General features: G+C 38.3%; 1 protein-coding gene across 2 annotated transcripts in view; it reads right to left on the minus strand.

Annotated features, from left to right (window-relative positions):
* Positions 1-1,900: 1,900 nt before the first annotated feature.
* The window catches only part of LOC108430972 (sodium bicarbonate transporter-like protein 11), a 54,796-nt gene continuing 38,770 nt past the window's right edge, over positions 1,901-17,926 (minus strand). For both annotated transcript variants that reach the window (XM_017703803.2, XM_017703804.2), the window contains exons 10-20: positions 15,403-15,528; positions 11,953-12,066; positions 11,729-11,861; positions 11,173-11,246; positions 10,224-10,440; positions 9,001-9,107; positions 8,579-8,744; positions 8,108-8,281; positions 5,319-5,514; positions 4,523-4,692; positions 1,901-2,663 (exon numbers count right to left, since the gene is read on the minus strand). In XM_017703803.2, the coding sequence (XP_017559292.1) occupies positions 2,597-2,663; positions 4,523-4,692; positions 5,319-5,514; positions 8,108-8,281; positions 8,579-8,744; positions 9,001-9,107; positions 10,224-10,440; positions 11,173-11,246; positions 11,729-11,861; positions 11,953-12,066; positions 15,403-15,528 (1,544 nt within the window). In that variant the 3' untranslated portion in view covers positions 1,901-2,596. The remainder of the gene's footprint in view (positions 2,664-4,522; positions 4,693-5,318; positions 5,515-8,107; positions 8,282-8,578; positions 8,745-9,000; positions 9,108-10,223; positions 10,441-11,172; positions 11,247-11,728; positions 11,862-11,952; positions 12,067-15,402; positions 15,529-17,926) is intronic.

Below are 17,926 nucleotides of genomic sequence, written 5' to 3' on the forward strand. Positions count from 1 at the left end.
TCACCGCTGCTTGAGCATGTGTTGCTAGGATACAAAACTTTCCATGTGAGCCAGTGTGGACGTTGCACCATTGCACCATTCCACGCTGCACAAATGCCAACAGAGCGCTGGAGTAACAAGAGAGGGGACTCTGAGAGTGGAAGTTGATGAATAAAGCGTGTAATACATAGGCAGGCCAGGTTTAAGTGCAAGAGGGCAGTTCATCTAACAGGCACAAATCCATATCTTTTAGCCTTTTCTCTGGATCACCACTTTATGACTGCTGAATACATGCACTTTATAGAGCCTACAGACTACGTAGAACACTTATGAAATGTGCTCACCACCTTCAACCTTTTTTCTTCTTCCAGTCTTTGATTCTATTCTGATTGAACTCTGTCTATTACTTTTATACCATCTATATCCCAGTCAGAGTCTAAGAGGTGTAGGTTCAGCAGTTTGTTGGATTTGAATGCACATTTTAAAGTTTCCTTTGTTTAAACCAGTAGTGAACTATGACTAATAGAGCTAGGAATTCAATTCAGGGTTAGGTTAGGGTTAGGGTTAGGGTTAGCTATATAAAATAATGGGTTGTGGAAGTGTGTAATAAGTCATTAGGCCAGCCAGCGGGCTCATGGCTTGTTAAGGGGTTAAACACAGACATCTAAAATTTCTACTCAATATTCCATATTTGCCTTGAAACTTGTGACAGACCTTTTAGCATACATTTTACTTCGTAGCAGTTTTTAATGACTCCAGTAAAGAGGCCTCGTATAGAGCTGTTGCCACTGTTTTCCATTTTTAACAAACCCTGAGACAAGGTTGCTGCCTGTATAGACAGTATTCACAAAAAAAATAAAGTATTCCATTGGCCATATTGTTGACATTCTGTCAACACAATGTATATAAGCAGTCAACACCAGCTATGGCTTCCAATTCAAGATATCAAGCTCAAGTCAGTTTGATTAAAGGTGCTGCTGCATATCAAATCTGTAAATTATATCTGAGTCCTGATTGTGTTATTGCCCTGTGATAATGTATCCAAACATCTGTAATTACATCAGCATACATATTATAGGAGCTAGATGCATAAAAATGGCCAGAATCATGTACTTATTTGGTGGAAAGGTCAGCAATATTCTGTTTTTTTATGCCATCAAACATCACAGAGATTGCAAAAAGTGAGCAATAGCTACACATCTACATATGTTTGATTGTGTCAGCTTGGCATTACATTACATGAGCCCTGCTAATTACATTACATTACATGAGCCCTGCTAATGTTCTGACATGCTGTCAACTGCATTTTCTAGCTAATGTAAAGACTACATTAGTCGATCATCAATCAGTGTCAATTATCTATCATAAACAATTCTCAACACAAATATCTAAACTACAGAATTCACCCTTCATCTGACTGTGACAGACTAATGAGAGCAGACTTTGGTAAGGGCTGAAAGGTGGCTGAAAGATTATCCTCACTATCCAAAGATTTCTCCTTCACTCGTTCAGTTCTTCAGCCTCTTTGTCCTCACAACGCCAGGCAGCCAGGATGCTATAAAAGTTTACAGCAATTGCTTTCAGTTGCTGTTGTTACTGCAATTATGAATGCAACACATTATAGCTATATTTTATCTGTCAGGATACTTTATTAAGTAATGCTGTATGAATGGTGGCTCTATGAGCGCTGCTGTCAACAATGTATAGAATGGTGGTTTATCAAAAATATGGCGGTGGCATGAAGTCGGAGTCAGATGAATATTATCTATTCACAATCAGTTACGTATCTAGGACTTCCATAAGCCCTAGAGGGAGGTTTTTCTCATGTCAACGGTCCTGCCTAGGAAATTGAAAAGTATGTTGGAATTTGAAGGTATGATTTAAAACATGAAAACGTGAAAGAGCCTAGTTCCACACAAGGTAACCAAATTACACATCTTTATTCAGTTTCACACTGGCTTTTCTGGTGGATGAAAAGGAAACCAAAACCAAACTAAAGAAAAAAGAACAACACATATCCCCTGAGTGACATGTTGGAAGAAGAATATCAGAACCCTGCACTGTTCACTTCATTACAATAAATGGACCATTATTCATTTGTAAGGCATTTGACTCAGCTGAGTTAAGGCCATCGATTGGAATGAACTCAGATGATTGCCTTAAAGGAAACTGAGGAAGAAATAAATCAATTGGTCAGATTAATATAGAAATCCATTATGTGGAAACACAGAATAAGAAGTCACTTACAAAAACACCAGTGTAGTTCACCAAAGGGGACTGCATATCACTGTTGTTCTAACAAAACCTCTTATCTCTGAAATGGTAACTTTACAGGTGCAGCAATTTTTTTAATCCAAGTAATTTGGGATCTTTTTATTGGTCCATTTGCCATTAAATGTTCAAACAATGTAAAAGACTGTTATATGTTGTTATATGACATATATGAAATTTCCCTGTTTGTGGGATTAAAAAGTCTCACTTATTTATGACAACAATGATACAGAAAAAGGTCAGAGAGGTTTATTAACAGCATTAATGTCGCTCAGTTCTGCTTCTGCTTTCTTTCCAAGACATATTTCCTGCTGTGTTTACAACTCTTGGATAAGTGTCTTACTCATTACATGTGTTGAGCATCTATGATGTCCAAGTACTTTGCTTCAATGATCTTTGGCAGCAAAATCTTCCTAAAAGGAAGATGAAGAAAGCATCAGAACAGAACTCTGTACTAAATCACCCTCAGCATGCAACATGAGTCACGACCCAGCATGAGACATCATGAATATTATTTTACTGTTTGACACAGTACAACAAAGAACACACTGCCCACTCAAGAATATTAGTTAGTCTCGCTGTGCTACGCATACAGATTCCAAGAGTGGCATAATAAAACAGTAAGCCATGTGTGTTTTTGCCTCCTGTTATTAGGATACATACAGTCATGTGCAAGTGTTTGGTCAAGTTTACATGTTTTGTTGATTTTTAAGGGAAAATAATTCAGCATACTCTCTACAAAGACCACATTTTTAAATGCACAATTACTGTTATTTGCTCAAATGTAACATACTATGAAAAACAAAACCATGAAATGTGTGCAAAAGTAATGGCATATTTTATATTTCATGTTGTTTTACTTAAAACCACAATGTTCACTGTAACATTCAGTGCATTTAGGACAGTTTCTATTTGTTTCAGAGGGGGGCTGACAAAGCTTGAAGCCTGAAGTCCAATTTTAGAGACTGAAAACGAAACAAGGATATATATATAGTGTCATTGCTGTGAAGCCCTGTTCTTAAGAAGCGTTGAACGCTAATTAACTCCTAATGGCGCCCTCTTGTGGACAATATTCAGCCTGCTAAAACCTGAATGAGTGCATTGCCTAATCTAAATTTCCAGTCGACTCCGGACATGTAAACATGCGGGCTGTGAAAATTTGTCATTCATCTAGGCTGTAAATGGGATAAAGCAGAATTTCTGTGAACTTCTGGAGAAAGGCCCCTTCAGATGCAGGCATCAGCAGATTGTGCTCATAAGTCAGCCAAAATTCATGGCAAAATGCACACGTTCAGAAAAATATATAAATTCACTGTCATTTAAACAAAAGGAGAATATCTTTCAAAGTAATTAATGCAGAATTCTGCAAATGTGAAGATTTTGGTGTCAATATCAAATATGAAAGTGGCATTAGCTGAAATGCTCTCTCATTAGCATCTTTAATATGCTTGCAGTGATGCAGCCATGCAGATCTAATCTGATGACGTTGAACAGTGAGGGCCAAAGCCTGATGATTTAGTGAGTTACAAGCTCTGATCTGAGGCAGAAACTTAAATTCCAGCACACGTACACACAGTGCTGCTGCAGAGCTTCAGCTGTGAGCTGGTGTTTAATTGTTTTTAGCAGCTGCCTTTTTTTCCTAGCACCTGAGTCGCACTGGCTGGAAAGTAAGGTGAGCTCTTCGTCATTGTATCTTCTTAGTGAGAGGCATATCAGAGTGCATTATAAATTCCATCTACTTTTTTATCCATGAAAAATCACTTCACAACAACCAAGCATGATGAAAAATACTGTTTAAGAAGGTGTTTTCTCGTGTAGCCGCACACCAGCGTGAGGCTTGTTTACAAGGCAATTCACTGCTGTGAGTGTAAATGAGGTGAAACAAAGACTGGGAGTAATCTCAGCCCTTATATGCAATGATGTTCAATAAATATCGTAACGTATTGCCAGTAATCCTCATAATAGTAAATTCTTACACCAAGCAATGATTGTTGTTATCAGGCTGTGGTTGCTGTACGAAATACGTTTTTAATATCTTGCCACATCAATACATAAGTCAGTATGTCTGGTCATATAATAGGCTCCAGCTCCCCCCATGACCCAGAAGGATAAGCGGTTTAGAAGATGTGTGTATGGTCATATGTATGTGTTTATGAAATGTTTTACAGCGTCTTCAAACGTCTTCAGCGTCTCAGCCAATCAGATTTTAAAACCATGACTATGTGTTACATAAGGAATCAGTGCAATATAATTGAGGAATATCGTTTAATACCTGACAGGAATGAGGAGGATCATGAGCAGGGGGAAGATCATCTTCATATACGGCAAAGGGTACATCCCAAAGGCACACAGGGTGATCAGCTGGATCAGTTGTAGACCTGTGAAGTAGTGAACTTTCCTCTGAGGCACTCGCCGAATGTAGTGTGTGGGTGGATATGAAGTCTAGGAAATAAGACGAGAGAAAGAGAGCGACAGCGAGAGAGAAGGGTCTTAAGATTTGTACATAAACTCAAATGAATTCTCTGTGCTCCTAATTTACAGCATGGGGGGAATGACTGCACTAGTTTACTTAAATAGCATATGTAACTATTGGCTGAGGAATTACAGAATAACCTCTGCATGGCAAACATATTTTTCATTATTAACGCATTACATAACGAGGCATTTGGTCGCACTTTATTTTGATGGTTCCCTGTAGATTACCTCACAGTATTAACAAGCTAACGTGAACTCATTTACTTAAAAAGAACAGAAAAAAGACATTCAAAACAAGCACCTGGACCTGAAACCACTGTCCATTGGGTTCTATTATATGTGAGTTTTATATCAATGCTCTTCAGTACCAGAAAAGTATTGCCTATAATGATCTAGTTGAATGTCAGTTAAGGACGAGAAAGCTTCTACTGAGGACCTTCAGAATAAAGTGTTACCAACCATTCAAATAGCTTCAGTGAATATGACACATTTGCGCTTTTCACTGAGCCAAAACGGCTGTGTGCACTGAAAGTTTTAAGATGAATTAAGGCCTTTTTATAATGTAGATGTCTCATTCATCCTTCAGCACCCACTTGTTCTTTGAGCAGCAGGGCAATCCGGTCGCACATCTGGTTGCCTTCGATGGAGGTGAGAGCGATGTAGAGGAAGAGGCCGTAGAGGACGGGTTTAGGAATCCACTGCAGCGGCACAGGCAGCAGGCACACAGACAAACCTATCAGGGCGTTTGCAGCCAGTGATGTCAGACGAGTCTCCTTCACACTGACAATCCTGAAGGCACATGGTTAAGTTATTCCATTCATTATGATTGTAATAGTATGTGAAAAAAGCCATTACACTTGCCATTGTGAGCGAACAGTTATTTCTCATAGGAGATGTGAAGACAATGTACTAAACCTTTCTACATCCAAAACTGCTTTAGTTGTGCAGAATTAACATCCTGGCTAATATATTGCTAAGCTATTTTACTCCTCCAGTAACTGATCATATTATTAAACTGATTATAAATTAAACGGCAGTGTATGGTGTTGTTATTGTTATTGAGTATGGCACCTTTTGCGTAAAATAAAAAAGACATGAAATTCCAGGCTATGATGTATAATTTGGAGAAATTACACAGATACATTATCCTATTTGAATCTTTTAGTCCAATTCAAAGAACATTCTCTGGTAAAATTGCTCCAGTTTGAATAGTGCTGTATTAGTGTTGTATCCCTTGTTCCTAGTTTCTTTTGTTTCTGGTTCTACTTGTGAATCATAGTTTCATAGAAATTTTCACATATGATGCCAAACTACTTATGATATTTGAGCATTATATGAACATTATTAATAGTTACATGGGCTGGATTGATTCATGCTTATGTGCCCTGCTGCAGGATGCATATCCTTGATTGTAATGGCTGTTTATGCTATTTTATATCATTATATATATATATATATATATATATATATATATATATATATATATGTAACATAATATATATATTGTATTGTGTTATATGACATATGCCCTATAACAGTAATAACATGTAACATACAACCACAAGTCCAATGAAGTTGGGATGTTGTGTAAAACATAAATAAAAACAAAATACAATGAATTGCAAATCCTTTTCAACCTATATTCAACTGAATACACTACAAAGACAATATATTCATATATGTTCATATATATGTTCAAACGGATAAACTTTGTTTTTTGCAAATATTCACTCATTTTGAATTTGATGCCTGCAACACATTCCAAAGAAGTAGGGACAGGGGCATGTTTACCACTGTGTTACATCACCTTTCCTTTTAACACCACTCAATAAGCGTTTGGGAACTGAGGACACTAATTGTTGAAGCTTTGTAGGTGGAATTCTTTCCCATTCTTGCTTGATGTACAACTTCAGTTGCTCAACAGTCCGGGGTCTCCGTTGTCGTATTTTGCGCTTCATAATGCGCCACACATTTTCAATGGGAGACAGGTCTGGACTGCAGGCAGGCCAGTCTAGTACCCGCACTCTTTTACTATGAAGCCACGCTGTTGTAACACGTGCAGAATGTGGCTTGGCATTGTCTTGCTGAAATAAGCAGGACGTCCCTGAAAAAGACGTTGTTTGGATGGCAGCATATGTTGCTCCAAAACCTGTATGTACCTTTCAGCATTAATGGTGCCTTCACAGATGTGCAAGTTACCCATGCCATGGGCACTAACACACCCCCATACCATCAGAGATGCTGGCTTTTGAACTTTGTGCTGATAACAATCCGGACAGTCCTTTTCCTCTTTGGCCCGGAGGACACAACGTCCATGATTTCCAAAAACAACTTGAAATGTGGACTCGTCAGACCACAGGACACTTTTCCACTTTGCGTCAGTCCATCTCAGATGAGCTCGGGCCCAGAGAAGCCGGCGGCGTTTCTGGGTGTTGTTGATATTTGACTTTCGCTTTGCATGGCAGAGTTTTAACTTGCAGTTGTAGATGAAGCGACGAGCTGTGTTCACTGACAGTGGTTTTCTGAAGTGTTCCTGAGCCCATGTGGGAATATCCGTTACAGAATGATGTCGGTTTTTAATGTAGTGCTGCCTGAGGGATCGAAGGTCACGGGCATTCAATGTTGGTTTTCTGCCTTGCTGCTTACTTGCAGAGATTTCTCCAGATTCTCTGAATCTTTTGATGATATTATGGACTGTAGATGATGAAATCCCTAAATTCCTTGCAATTGCATGTTGAGAAACGTTGTTCTTAAACTGTTGGACTATTTGCTCACATAGTTGTTCACAAAGTGGTGAACCTCGCCCCGTCCTTGCTTGTGAACGACTGAGCCTTTCAGGGATGCTCCCTTTATACCCAATCATGACACTCACCTGTTTCCAATTAACCTGTTCACCTGTGGAATGTTCCAAACATGTTTTTTTTAAGCATTCCTCAACTTTCCCAGTCTTTTGTTGCCCCTGTCCCAACTTTGGAATGTGTTGCAGGCATCAAAATGAGTGAATATTTATCAGTTTATCCGTTTGAACATTAAATATCTTGTATTTGTAGTGTATTCAATTGAATATAGGTTAAAAAGGATTTGCAAATCATTGTATTCTGTTTTTATTTATGTTTTACACAACATCCCAACTTCATTGGAATTGGGGTTGTAAGCTATTTTAAGATGCAGCTTAGCATCCAGACCTGGCCTTTTGGGCTAATTCTGTCTCATTTACAGTTATAGTACTGTTTATTAATGGACACTGTCCCTAACTATACATTAGTATCTGCTTGTTCCCTGAGGGCAGCCATGGATTGTCATATAATTTGATGCAATGCCCTCTTTCAGCACTCCTATGCTCTGTGTACTCTTAAAAGGCATCCACTGCTGAGTGACTTACGTTTCATAGAGGTGTCCCTGCTCCACACGCTGCTCAACCTTAGCCAGCTGACGGACATGCAGTGTGGAGTGGGGGAAAGCTGCATGCATCCATGGCAACCCCAGCACCGACATCAAGATGTTGATAAATCCAGAGAGCATGAGATCCCAGTGGTATGCCGTTCCTTTCAGCAATCTGAAACACACACACACACACACACACACACACACACACACACACACACACACACACACACACACATTGACGCTCACTGCATCCTGTAACTGTCTGCACAAAACTGACACTGCCAGAATGTGTGACAGCTCAGTGATCTTAGAGAAAGCCAAATTGTAGCTACATAGGAGGTAGACAGACATCAAACAGAATTTGTACTATATTCAGAACCTTTGGCAAACATATGACTATAAATACAAAGAAATAATATTTGAATATGATACAGCTTAAATTTTTTACAGTTTTTTTTAAGTGTACCTATTCTCAGGGGCATTGGTGAGGGAGATCACAATGTTCTGGTCAATAAAGATGAGCAGAGCGAGGAGGAAACCAAGGCCACATGCACCGAGTACGTTCATGCCTGTGAGCTTATTCAAAGGAGCCACATTGAATACAGGACCACTGTAGTAGTTGAACACTGGAACTGTGGGTAGGCACAATAAAGAAATGGCTCAGTTTTACAGTGAGAGAAGGTGAGGCTAATGGAGATACAAAAAGATGCACAGTATTGGAGTAAAACAGATTCAGATTATCAGATGTTTCATAAAAGGCAAATAATTAAAAACAGTTCATCATATTGCTTTGAAGAATTATATGAGTGTACTCTGCAGCATAACCGGAAATTGAACGATTTTATTTCATCATTTAAAACCTGCTTAACGTGACAACCAAGCACTTACGCTCAATGTCAATGAATAGATAGGAGCCCACGAAGGAGAATATGACCACAGAAATGGGCAAAGCACAGTCTGACACCACCTCCCTTACTTTAGCATGGAGAAAGGGGCTGGAGAAAACCAAAGTACAATGTTAAATCCACCTGAAGTAAACACACACAAAGAAAAGGAATCTTTAAGACAGATTAGCACTGAGGTCTTTCAGAAACTGGATTCAATGTGAGGATCTAAAGGCTTCTGGTTGAGCTGCAGTACTGGGTAACACTCAGAGAGCACCTTCATTTTTCTTAAAGCCAAAACCAGCCCAACACAAAATGTTGATGTGTAATATCATCAGATTATCTCTTTTTACCATTTTAGATACACATCATTTAAAGGTCATTTCTAATACTTTAAAATAAATTTTTTGAGACTCTTTGAGTGGAACATAATGTTAGTGAGGGCTTTGGGAATAGCTTTTATACGTAAGATGTAGCCATATCTCATTGGCTACTTAGTGTTGGAAGCTTTTGTGTGATTTTCTTGTTTCCTGCTATTTTCCCGACCTTGAAAAATGAATAACTTGTACTTAATGGCCATTGATAGTTAGTTAAGTAAATGAAAAGGTGGTCTCTGATTTTTGCACATTACTGTATGTTTACAAAAAATAATACCATCCTGTTAGTGTCTCACACCATACCATAAAGTAATAAACATATGGATATGTTTAAGCCTTAAATGCATTAACTATATAAATATATAAATAATATCTATCTATCTATCTATCTATCTATCTATCTATCTATCTATATATATATATATATATATATATACATACATACATACATACATACACATATATATATATATATATATATATATATATATATATATATATATATATGTATATAATATGTATATAATAATATATATCGGACCTTTAGCAACCCAGCACATACATCCAATACAAACCAAGTAGACTGTGATAGTGTAAAATTGGATAATCATGCATATAGCAAATTTTCCAAGCCGCTTCTCCGACAGGGTCACGTGGCAAATATATCTACATTTTACTATTTTATTGTAATATCTGTTACTTCTCTGAACATCTGAAATTATTATTTTTGTATAGGCTGTTTTAGGACTTCTACAATCTAAAATTATGCAGCGTTGAGATCCCCTCAGTAAAGACATAACCCAGTACACCCCTACCTAGTAAGGGCTACAATGAAGCACCCCAGAGTTACCTCCTCTTGATGAGAAAAAGAACATAACCAAGCCACAGAGTTCCCAGCATGAGCAGTAGACAGAGGATAGGGCGCTCCTTGGTGCACAACATGAGTACTGCAGGCAGAGATACACCAGCACTGCTGCTTTCAGGCTGCTGGAGCGGGTCAGCCAAGCTCTGTACCTCCACAGCACTCCTGTTCACTAGCATGGGTTCATGGTAGTACTTATGAAAGACTGAGAAAGACAGAAAAGGAGAAGATTTGACAAGGCAAATGTAGCTTCAGGGCCAATAAGACCTCAAGCAGAGCTAATGTGAGTGACCTGTTTTCTGAGACACTTGCCAATTTTAACTGTTTTTTGAGTATGAAAAATGGTACAACTATGTTTTTGAAGGTAAGTGATAGATTAGTAGCTTTTTTTCTGAAACTGTACAGAAAATGCATATATATATATATATATATATATATATATATATATATATATATATATATAAAATTTATTTTTATTTTATTAGAATGTGGCCTCTGTGAAAGTTATGGAACATTTTATGGTAACACTTTATTTGGATGGTCCACTACAGATGCTTTATAGATGCTCAGTCTGTCTTTAACTAGCATTCAAATAAATATCTATTAAATCTATTAAATGCAACTGAACTTCAAGTTGCACATGAAAGATCCTATTAAATCTATCCCTAACCCTAACCCTAACCTAAAGGCAAAAACCTACACCTACTCCTAAACCTAAGCCCAACCTTATTGTTGTTAATAAACAACTAAGTATCACTAAAAAGTTTGTTAATGCATGTTACACATTTGTGTTTCCTGCTCTGTCTTCCTGAACGCGTTCACTCAGTCAGATGACAGGTAACGTGTTTGACGTCCTCTTTTCTAGTCTAATTGGCCTTCTTATTGAATGCATGTTCAAAGCTTCTGTCATGATGTGTTTCAAGGAACGTGAACTTACTTTTGATAGTGCCTTTCACAGCATCACCCACAAAGGCAATTGAGATGAACAAAGCTATGACTTCCTCTGTGGAGCTGAGGGCACATAGCATACACTAAGAAACCAATCATCTCCTTTATCAAAGCAGCCAATCACAGACAAAGACATAACAAGACGTTCAAGGCACACCAAGAACAGACATGAGATTATGTGAAGGATCTTTATGAAAAAGTGCAAATAAAGAAAGACCGGGTTTCACTTTTCAAAGTTTCAAATATAGAATGCAACGGATTTGGATTCACATAACATGTCACTGCTGTCAGAACAAAACCTTGTATATCTAAAATAATGACTTTACAGGAGAAGGAAAAAACATACCTTACTTTTAATGTAAGACAATGGAACAAGACTTTTTCCAAGTCATTTTGTGCCATTTCGTTTGGAGAACTGGAGATACAGGGTTTTGTTCAGACAGCAGTGATATATACTACACTATAGCAAAGCAGTAAGAACATCAACATGGTGGAAAAACAAGTAAACAAGTCTTATATTTGTCTCCATGTGTCTTTTCACTGACCGTTTGAAAAGCTTCATGAATAAGCTGACATTGAAGACGCCTCCCAGTATAAGGAACAGGCTGTTCCACAGACCGATGCATGCGTAGAACGCAGGAAAGTCGAGGTCATAGTCATCACAGATACCTCTGATAACTGCAACATCACAGCGGAGCAATATATAATAGTGATGCAGAAAACTAAGAAAACACCTTTTTTTAACGTGAGAAAGATTATGTAAGTGTACCACTGATGAAGATGGCAAGGGGTGCAGTGGTCAGGGGAATGACCATAGGAGAGCCAGCGAAAAGAGAATAGACCACACCTCCAATGCTCTGGCCCACAATTGTCTTCTGAACATCTGTGAGAAGTAAAAGAAATGATTTCACACCAAATACTGACTAGCTTTACAGGTACTTTTGCTAATCTGATCTTGTAAAAGAGGTGTGATATGAAAGATTATTCATATTAATATGTTTTTTAGCATTTAACGGTCAGTTACTGGCAGTTTCACAGATACAGGTACAAGAGCTAACAGCTAAACAAATACATAGGAACACTACATTGATGTTGATGTGAAAAGAAATGTCTCGATAAAATGTCATTCACAGTGGTTCAATGTGAAATGCACTGTTCCGAATTGCTCACAGTGGTGGTGATAGGAACCAGATATTTAAAGAGTCTAGAAGCTCCCTTACAGATTTGGCCCCGAATTCTATTTTTAGATTATTATTTTTTCATTCTATTTATGGAGTAGTAAATTCTGGACATCATAACACTATATATAAAGTATCTCACAAAAGTGAGTACACCCCTCACATTTCTGCAAATGTTTTATTATATCTTTTCATGGGACAACACTATAGAAATGAAACTTGGATATAGCTCAAAATAATCAGTGTACAGCTTGTATAGTGGTATAGATTTACAGATTTACCATTAATGTCTAAATAGCTGGCAACACAAGTGAGTCCACCTCACAGTGAACTTGTCCAAATTGTCTTCAAAGTGTCAATATTTTTTCTGTGACCACCAATATTATCTAGCACTGCCTTCACCCTCTTGGGCAAGGAATTCACCAGAGCTGCACAGGTTACTACTGGAATCCTCTTCCACTCCTCCATGATGACATTATGGAGCTGATGGGTGTTAGACACCTTGCGCTCCTCCTCCTTCCACTTGAGGATGCCCCACAGGTGCTCAATTGGGTTTAGGTCTGGAGTCATACTTGGCTAGTCCATCACCTTCAGCAAGGAAGTGGTCATCTTGGAGGTGTGTTTGAGGTCGTTATCGAGTTGAAAAACTGCCATGCAGCGCAGTTTCTGAAGGGATGGGATCATGCTCTGCTTCAGAATGTCACAGTACATGGTGGAATTCATGTATCATTCAATGAACCGCAGCTCCCCAGTGCCAGCAGCACTCATGCAGCTCCAGACCATGATGCTACCACCAACATGCTTGACAAGAGACAGTTGTCTTGGTGCTCCTCGCCAGGGCACCACCACACATGCTGGACATCCTCTGGGCCAAACAAATTGATCTTGTCAGACCACAGGACATGGTTCCAATAATTCATATTCTTGGACTGCTTGTCTTCAGCAAACTGTTTCCGGGCTTTCTTGTGCATCAGCTTCAGAAGAGGCTTCCTTCTGGGACGAAGGCCATGCAGACCAAGTTAATGCATTGTGCGTCGTATGCATCTGAGCCCTGACAGCTCCCTCTTCTTCAACCTCTGCAGTAATGCTGGCAGCACTCATGCATCTATTTTTTTAAGTCAACCCACTGGATGTGACGCTGAACACATGGAGTCAACTTCTAGAGTGGAACCTGTCCTGGAAAACCATTGTATGACCTTGGCCACCGTGCTATAGCTCAGTTTCAGGGTGTTTTATAGCCTAGGCCATCTTTGTGAAGAGCAACAATTCTATTTCTCACATCCTCAGAGAGTTCTTTGGATGAGGTGCCATGTTGAATATCCAGTGGTCAGTATGAGTGAATTGTACCCAAAACACCAAATTTAACAGCCCTGCTCACCCTTCACACCTGGAACCTTGTAACCCTAACAAGTCACATGACACCAGGGAGGAACGACACAATTGGGCACAATTTGGCCATGTTCACTGTGAGGTGGACTCACTTGTGTTGCCAGCTATTTAGACATTAATTGCTGTGTGTTGAGTTATTTTCAGATGACAGTAAATCTGTACTGCTATACAAGCTGTACACTGACTATTTTAAGTTATATCCAAGTTTTTTTTTTTCAGATGTATCACTATTTTACCATGAACATTAAATATAATAACTTTAATAATAAAATGGCCATATCTGTTGTATAGATATCACTGCCCTGGTTCCTATACTAAGGAATGTGAGGAAAATCCAAGTTGGGAAGTTTTTCTACAATTCAGTTTCACATGAAACCACCTTGAATGACTCTGCTTACATCACACTGATGGAATTTTGCAGAAATAATAATAATAATAATATAATCAATGCTGTTCCACTTTAACTCTCTCAAGTGATCTGATCACAAATGGACAGTAAGTGGACAGCCATTTGCACCTTGTATTTTCTTGTGTCTGCAATGCCTACTTTAAGAGGAAACACTTATGATAGGATTTTGTGGCTGGAGGACTAGTCTTGTATTTACCAAGTCATTTTTTCACTGTTGTTAGACAAAAGTTGCCCCAGGTTCTTGCTCATGGAAATATATGAGCTGTTGCACTTGTAAAAATCACAAGGACCGCAGAGTCAAAGTATAAACAAACAGGAGAAGAGATAAACAAAGAGGGTATTCAGTAACTTTCATTTCGGCTGTGACTAAGCAATCGATTAGGTGGTCAGGAAGCCTTAACTCTCACACTACATGTTATATGAATATCCCTTAGCACCTTCAGTGGTGGTTTGAATGATGGGATGACAATGAATATCTGAGACACAAAATGTATGTTAATGCCAGGTGTGAATGGGATCACTGACTACTTCACAGCTTGTAAATGCAATAAACTGATCTTTTCTGATTTAAGCCACATGCTATGATCAGATACGTAGCCAGTATGTGGCCTTGTGACGTTAATGAGAATGGTTAGATCGGAATTTGGAATTTGTGCTTGATATGTGTCCAGGGCCAGTGTGGAGGCCTTCACCAGGATTGTTTGTAGTCATTAAACGACTAATCTTAGCTATTAGTTTTTATTGACTTTGGTGCTTTGAATCACATGTCCTATCCATGTTTTAGCTGTCTTTTTACTTGAAAACTGTCATGGCATGTTTATTTATTTTTCAAAGGATGTGCTGATTTTTTATGTTTATGATGACCAAACTTAATTGAATTCAAACCTTTGTAATATAACCTGTATATATTACATACTATTATATAATAGTAAGCTATTTTGAGGGTAGTTGAAGTACTGTAAAGTTAGAGGCTAATTAATAACAATGAATATCACAAAATAAATGTTTTGACCTTTTTTGAGACATGATTAAGCATGAACTTTTTCCCCTCACTCAAGCATCTTAGATAACATACAAGTACAGTAATAAACCTAAGCAGCTGCTAATGTCAATTATTAGGAAGAGCCAGCTCTGTGTATGTCACTTACCGAACACGGATGTCAACAGAATGCAACTCTGATATTAGTAAAGCATTTGAGTTAACCAATAAGGACTACAATGTGAACATAACTGCAGTACAGACCTATCTCTCCTCGTGTGCTTTCATCATTCAGTGAGCCAAAGGCGATGGCAGGCAGCAGGATGGCGATGTAGAGGAAGATGGCTGTTGTTGTATACTTCAGCAGAGACCTGCTACTTCCATGCATGCCTGAGGACAGGATCAGCACATTAGCTGATAACTCAGTCCAGAGCAGTTTAGAGCTGCAGAAGGTGAGGTTCCTTGTAAATGATGTTTAGGCTTTAGTGCGTTTACAGACAAAAGTTCCTTTTTACAAATGTGATGATAGATGTTTTGTGCTTTGATGACCTTGCGCTTTTATTGACCTTGACAAAATTTCAGGTGTTAACATCTCTGTAATACTTACAATACATGAAAATGGCTTAAAATCTACCTCTCATATCTGTATCGCAATTACTCAGCAAAAAACAATGCATTTTCCTTTTTCTGAACCAGAAGTGGAGGCAAGGCAACACAGTTCTGCATGGTTTGTGAAAGGTCAGTTTTATTGACTGCAGCGTGTCTGTAGATACAGAAACACATGTATATGCATATTGCAACTAATTTGAAGGATCTGCAAGTAATTCCACAGAAATTTTAAAGTAAAACTTTTTCTTTCACTTAGTCAAGTAAAAGCATGAACTGAAAGGGATTTTTGGATTACGATTTGGTGTTTTTGCTCATTAAACCTAAATACTAATCATTTTTATTCTGGGCATTACATTTTCTGAGGGGCTTTCTTTGACCTGCCAGTGTTCTAGTTTTAAAAATAAAAAAAAGAAAATGCCTATAATAAATAAATGAAAGTTGACTCGTTACAACAATGTTACAACACTATTATAAAACAGGCTAATACGCTGTTTCTTCTCTTTCAAGAAAAAAGGTTTAGTCTTTGGCATTTTGGTCTTTTGTGGACCTAAGAACTATAGCACCACCAAAAGGTCCTGAGAATATATTTGGCAATAAAAGAACATTTGGACCCCACTACATAACAATGAAATAACCGTGCCGTAAACATGTCACAGCTGATGTCATATGCTGTCACAATTTTCAAGACATCTTACCATTACTGGTAAGTGTCATGACAGATGTCATGATATTTAATAATGTCATAACATGTTTTGTCACATACAGCAAGCTTTAAGAGAGGTTATGGTAATTAATGCTAACAGCTAACAGCATATATATACACACACACACACACACACACACACACACACACACACACACACACACACACACAGTGACAACATACATTATGTATTACCCTTCATGACTTCATGACAACTTAAGGCAGCAAATGACCTCTGCCTTGACATGTTTATGGCGTGTTTATATCAATGTTATGTAGTAGAGTTCAAGTGTTATGGATTGTCTGAGATGGGGCTGATGGACCTCAAATTGCCCAAACTGTAGATTCACACAGTCTTTACATCATAATACATTTGAAACATGCAGTGTCAAATGCGTTGTGACATGTTGCATGTAATGATATGCCCCTCCTGAATTTAGCCACACCTTGACAACTTCCTGGGATATCAAGATGTCAACTGTCTAGCCACACCTTAGCAATCACCTGAGATAACATAGGAATGGTCTAACAACATACTAGCAAACACCTGGGATACCTTAGCAATGTCCTGGCTATATCTTATCCCAGGTGGTAGCTATCATAGCAGCAATGGCCTAGCAACACCTTAGCAAGCACTTAGGATAACATTAAAATAGCCTGGCAACACCTTAGCTATCCCTTGTTATACCGTAGAAATAGCCTAGCTATATCTTAGCAACCACTTTGGATGATGTTGCAGTGGCCTAGCAACACCTTAGCAACTATGTTAAATAAAAATTAAATAGAATCCTGCCGATAGGGAAATAAACAAATAGTATTGACGGTGGCCAGTGGTTCAAAATCTAGAGAAAATGTGTATCATTACCATTATCATTATTATAACATGGTCATGGACAAAAAAGTCTCTCAATGTGTCTTGGCTCATTCCTTCATAAAGCAGAGTCAAACAACCAGAGCAGCCACCTTGGATAATATTGCAATGGGCTAGAAATAGCTCAGCATTCACTTGGGATTCAATGGTTTAGCAGCACTTTAGTAACAACCTGGGATACTACAGCAAAAGTCCACCCTGGCATCATCTGAGATTTCATAGCAATGACTTTGTCAAGCCAAATAAAAGTCCTTAAACTTTCCCTTTCTAGATTCTATTAGGCCCACAATGAGATGCTTTCTACACGAACTTCTCAACAGCATGTCCCCACTCAATCATGGCATAGTTTGCCAACAAACATAAAGCAGATCTGCTCACCATACAGCAGAGTCAGTTTTACAATTTTACAGCATGAATCAGAACTACAGCCGGTTTTTATTTAGACAAGTTCCATTTCCTTGCTAGTTCATGGGCTTCTGTCATATGAAGCTTTTTCCAGCAACATTTACAAAAGTTTGGTCAATAAATTTGTTCAATATATGTGTAACGACTGCATCTTTCAAATGATTTGCTCAAAAATAGCCAATAGCCACATCAGCTTTCCC

The sequence above is a fragment of the Pygocentrus nattereri genome, chromosome 11 (genome assembly GCF_015220715.1).
Source record: "Pygocentrus nattereri isolate fPygNat1 chromosome 11, fPygNat1.pri, whole genome shotgun sequence".
Taxonomy (NCBI): domain Eukaryota; kingdom Metazoa; phylum Chordata; class Actinopteri; order Characiformes; family Serrasalmidae; genus Pygocentrus; species Pygocentrus nattereri.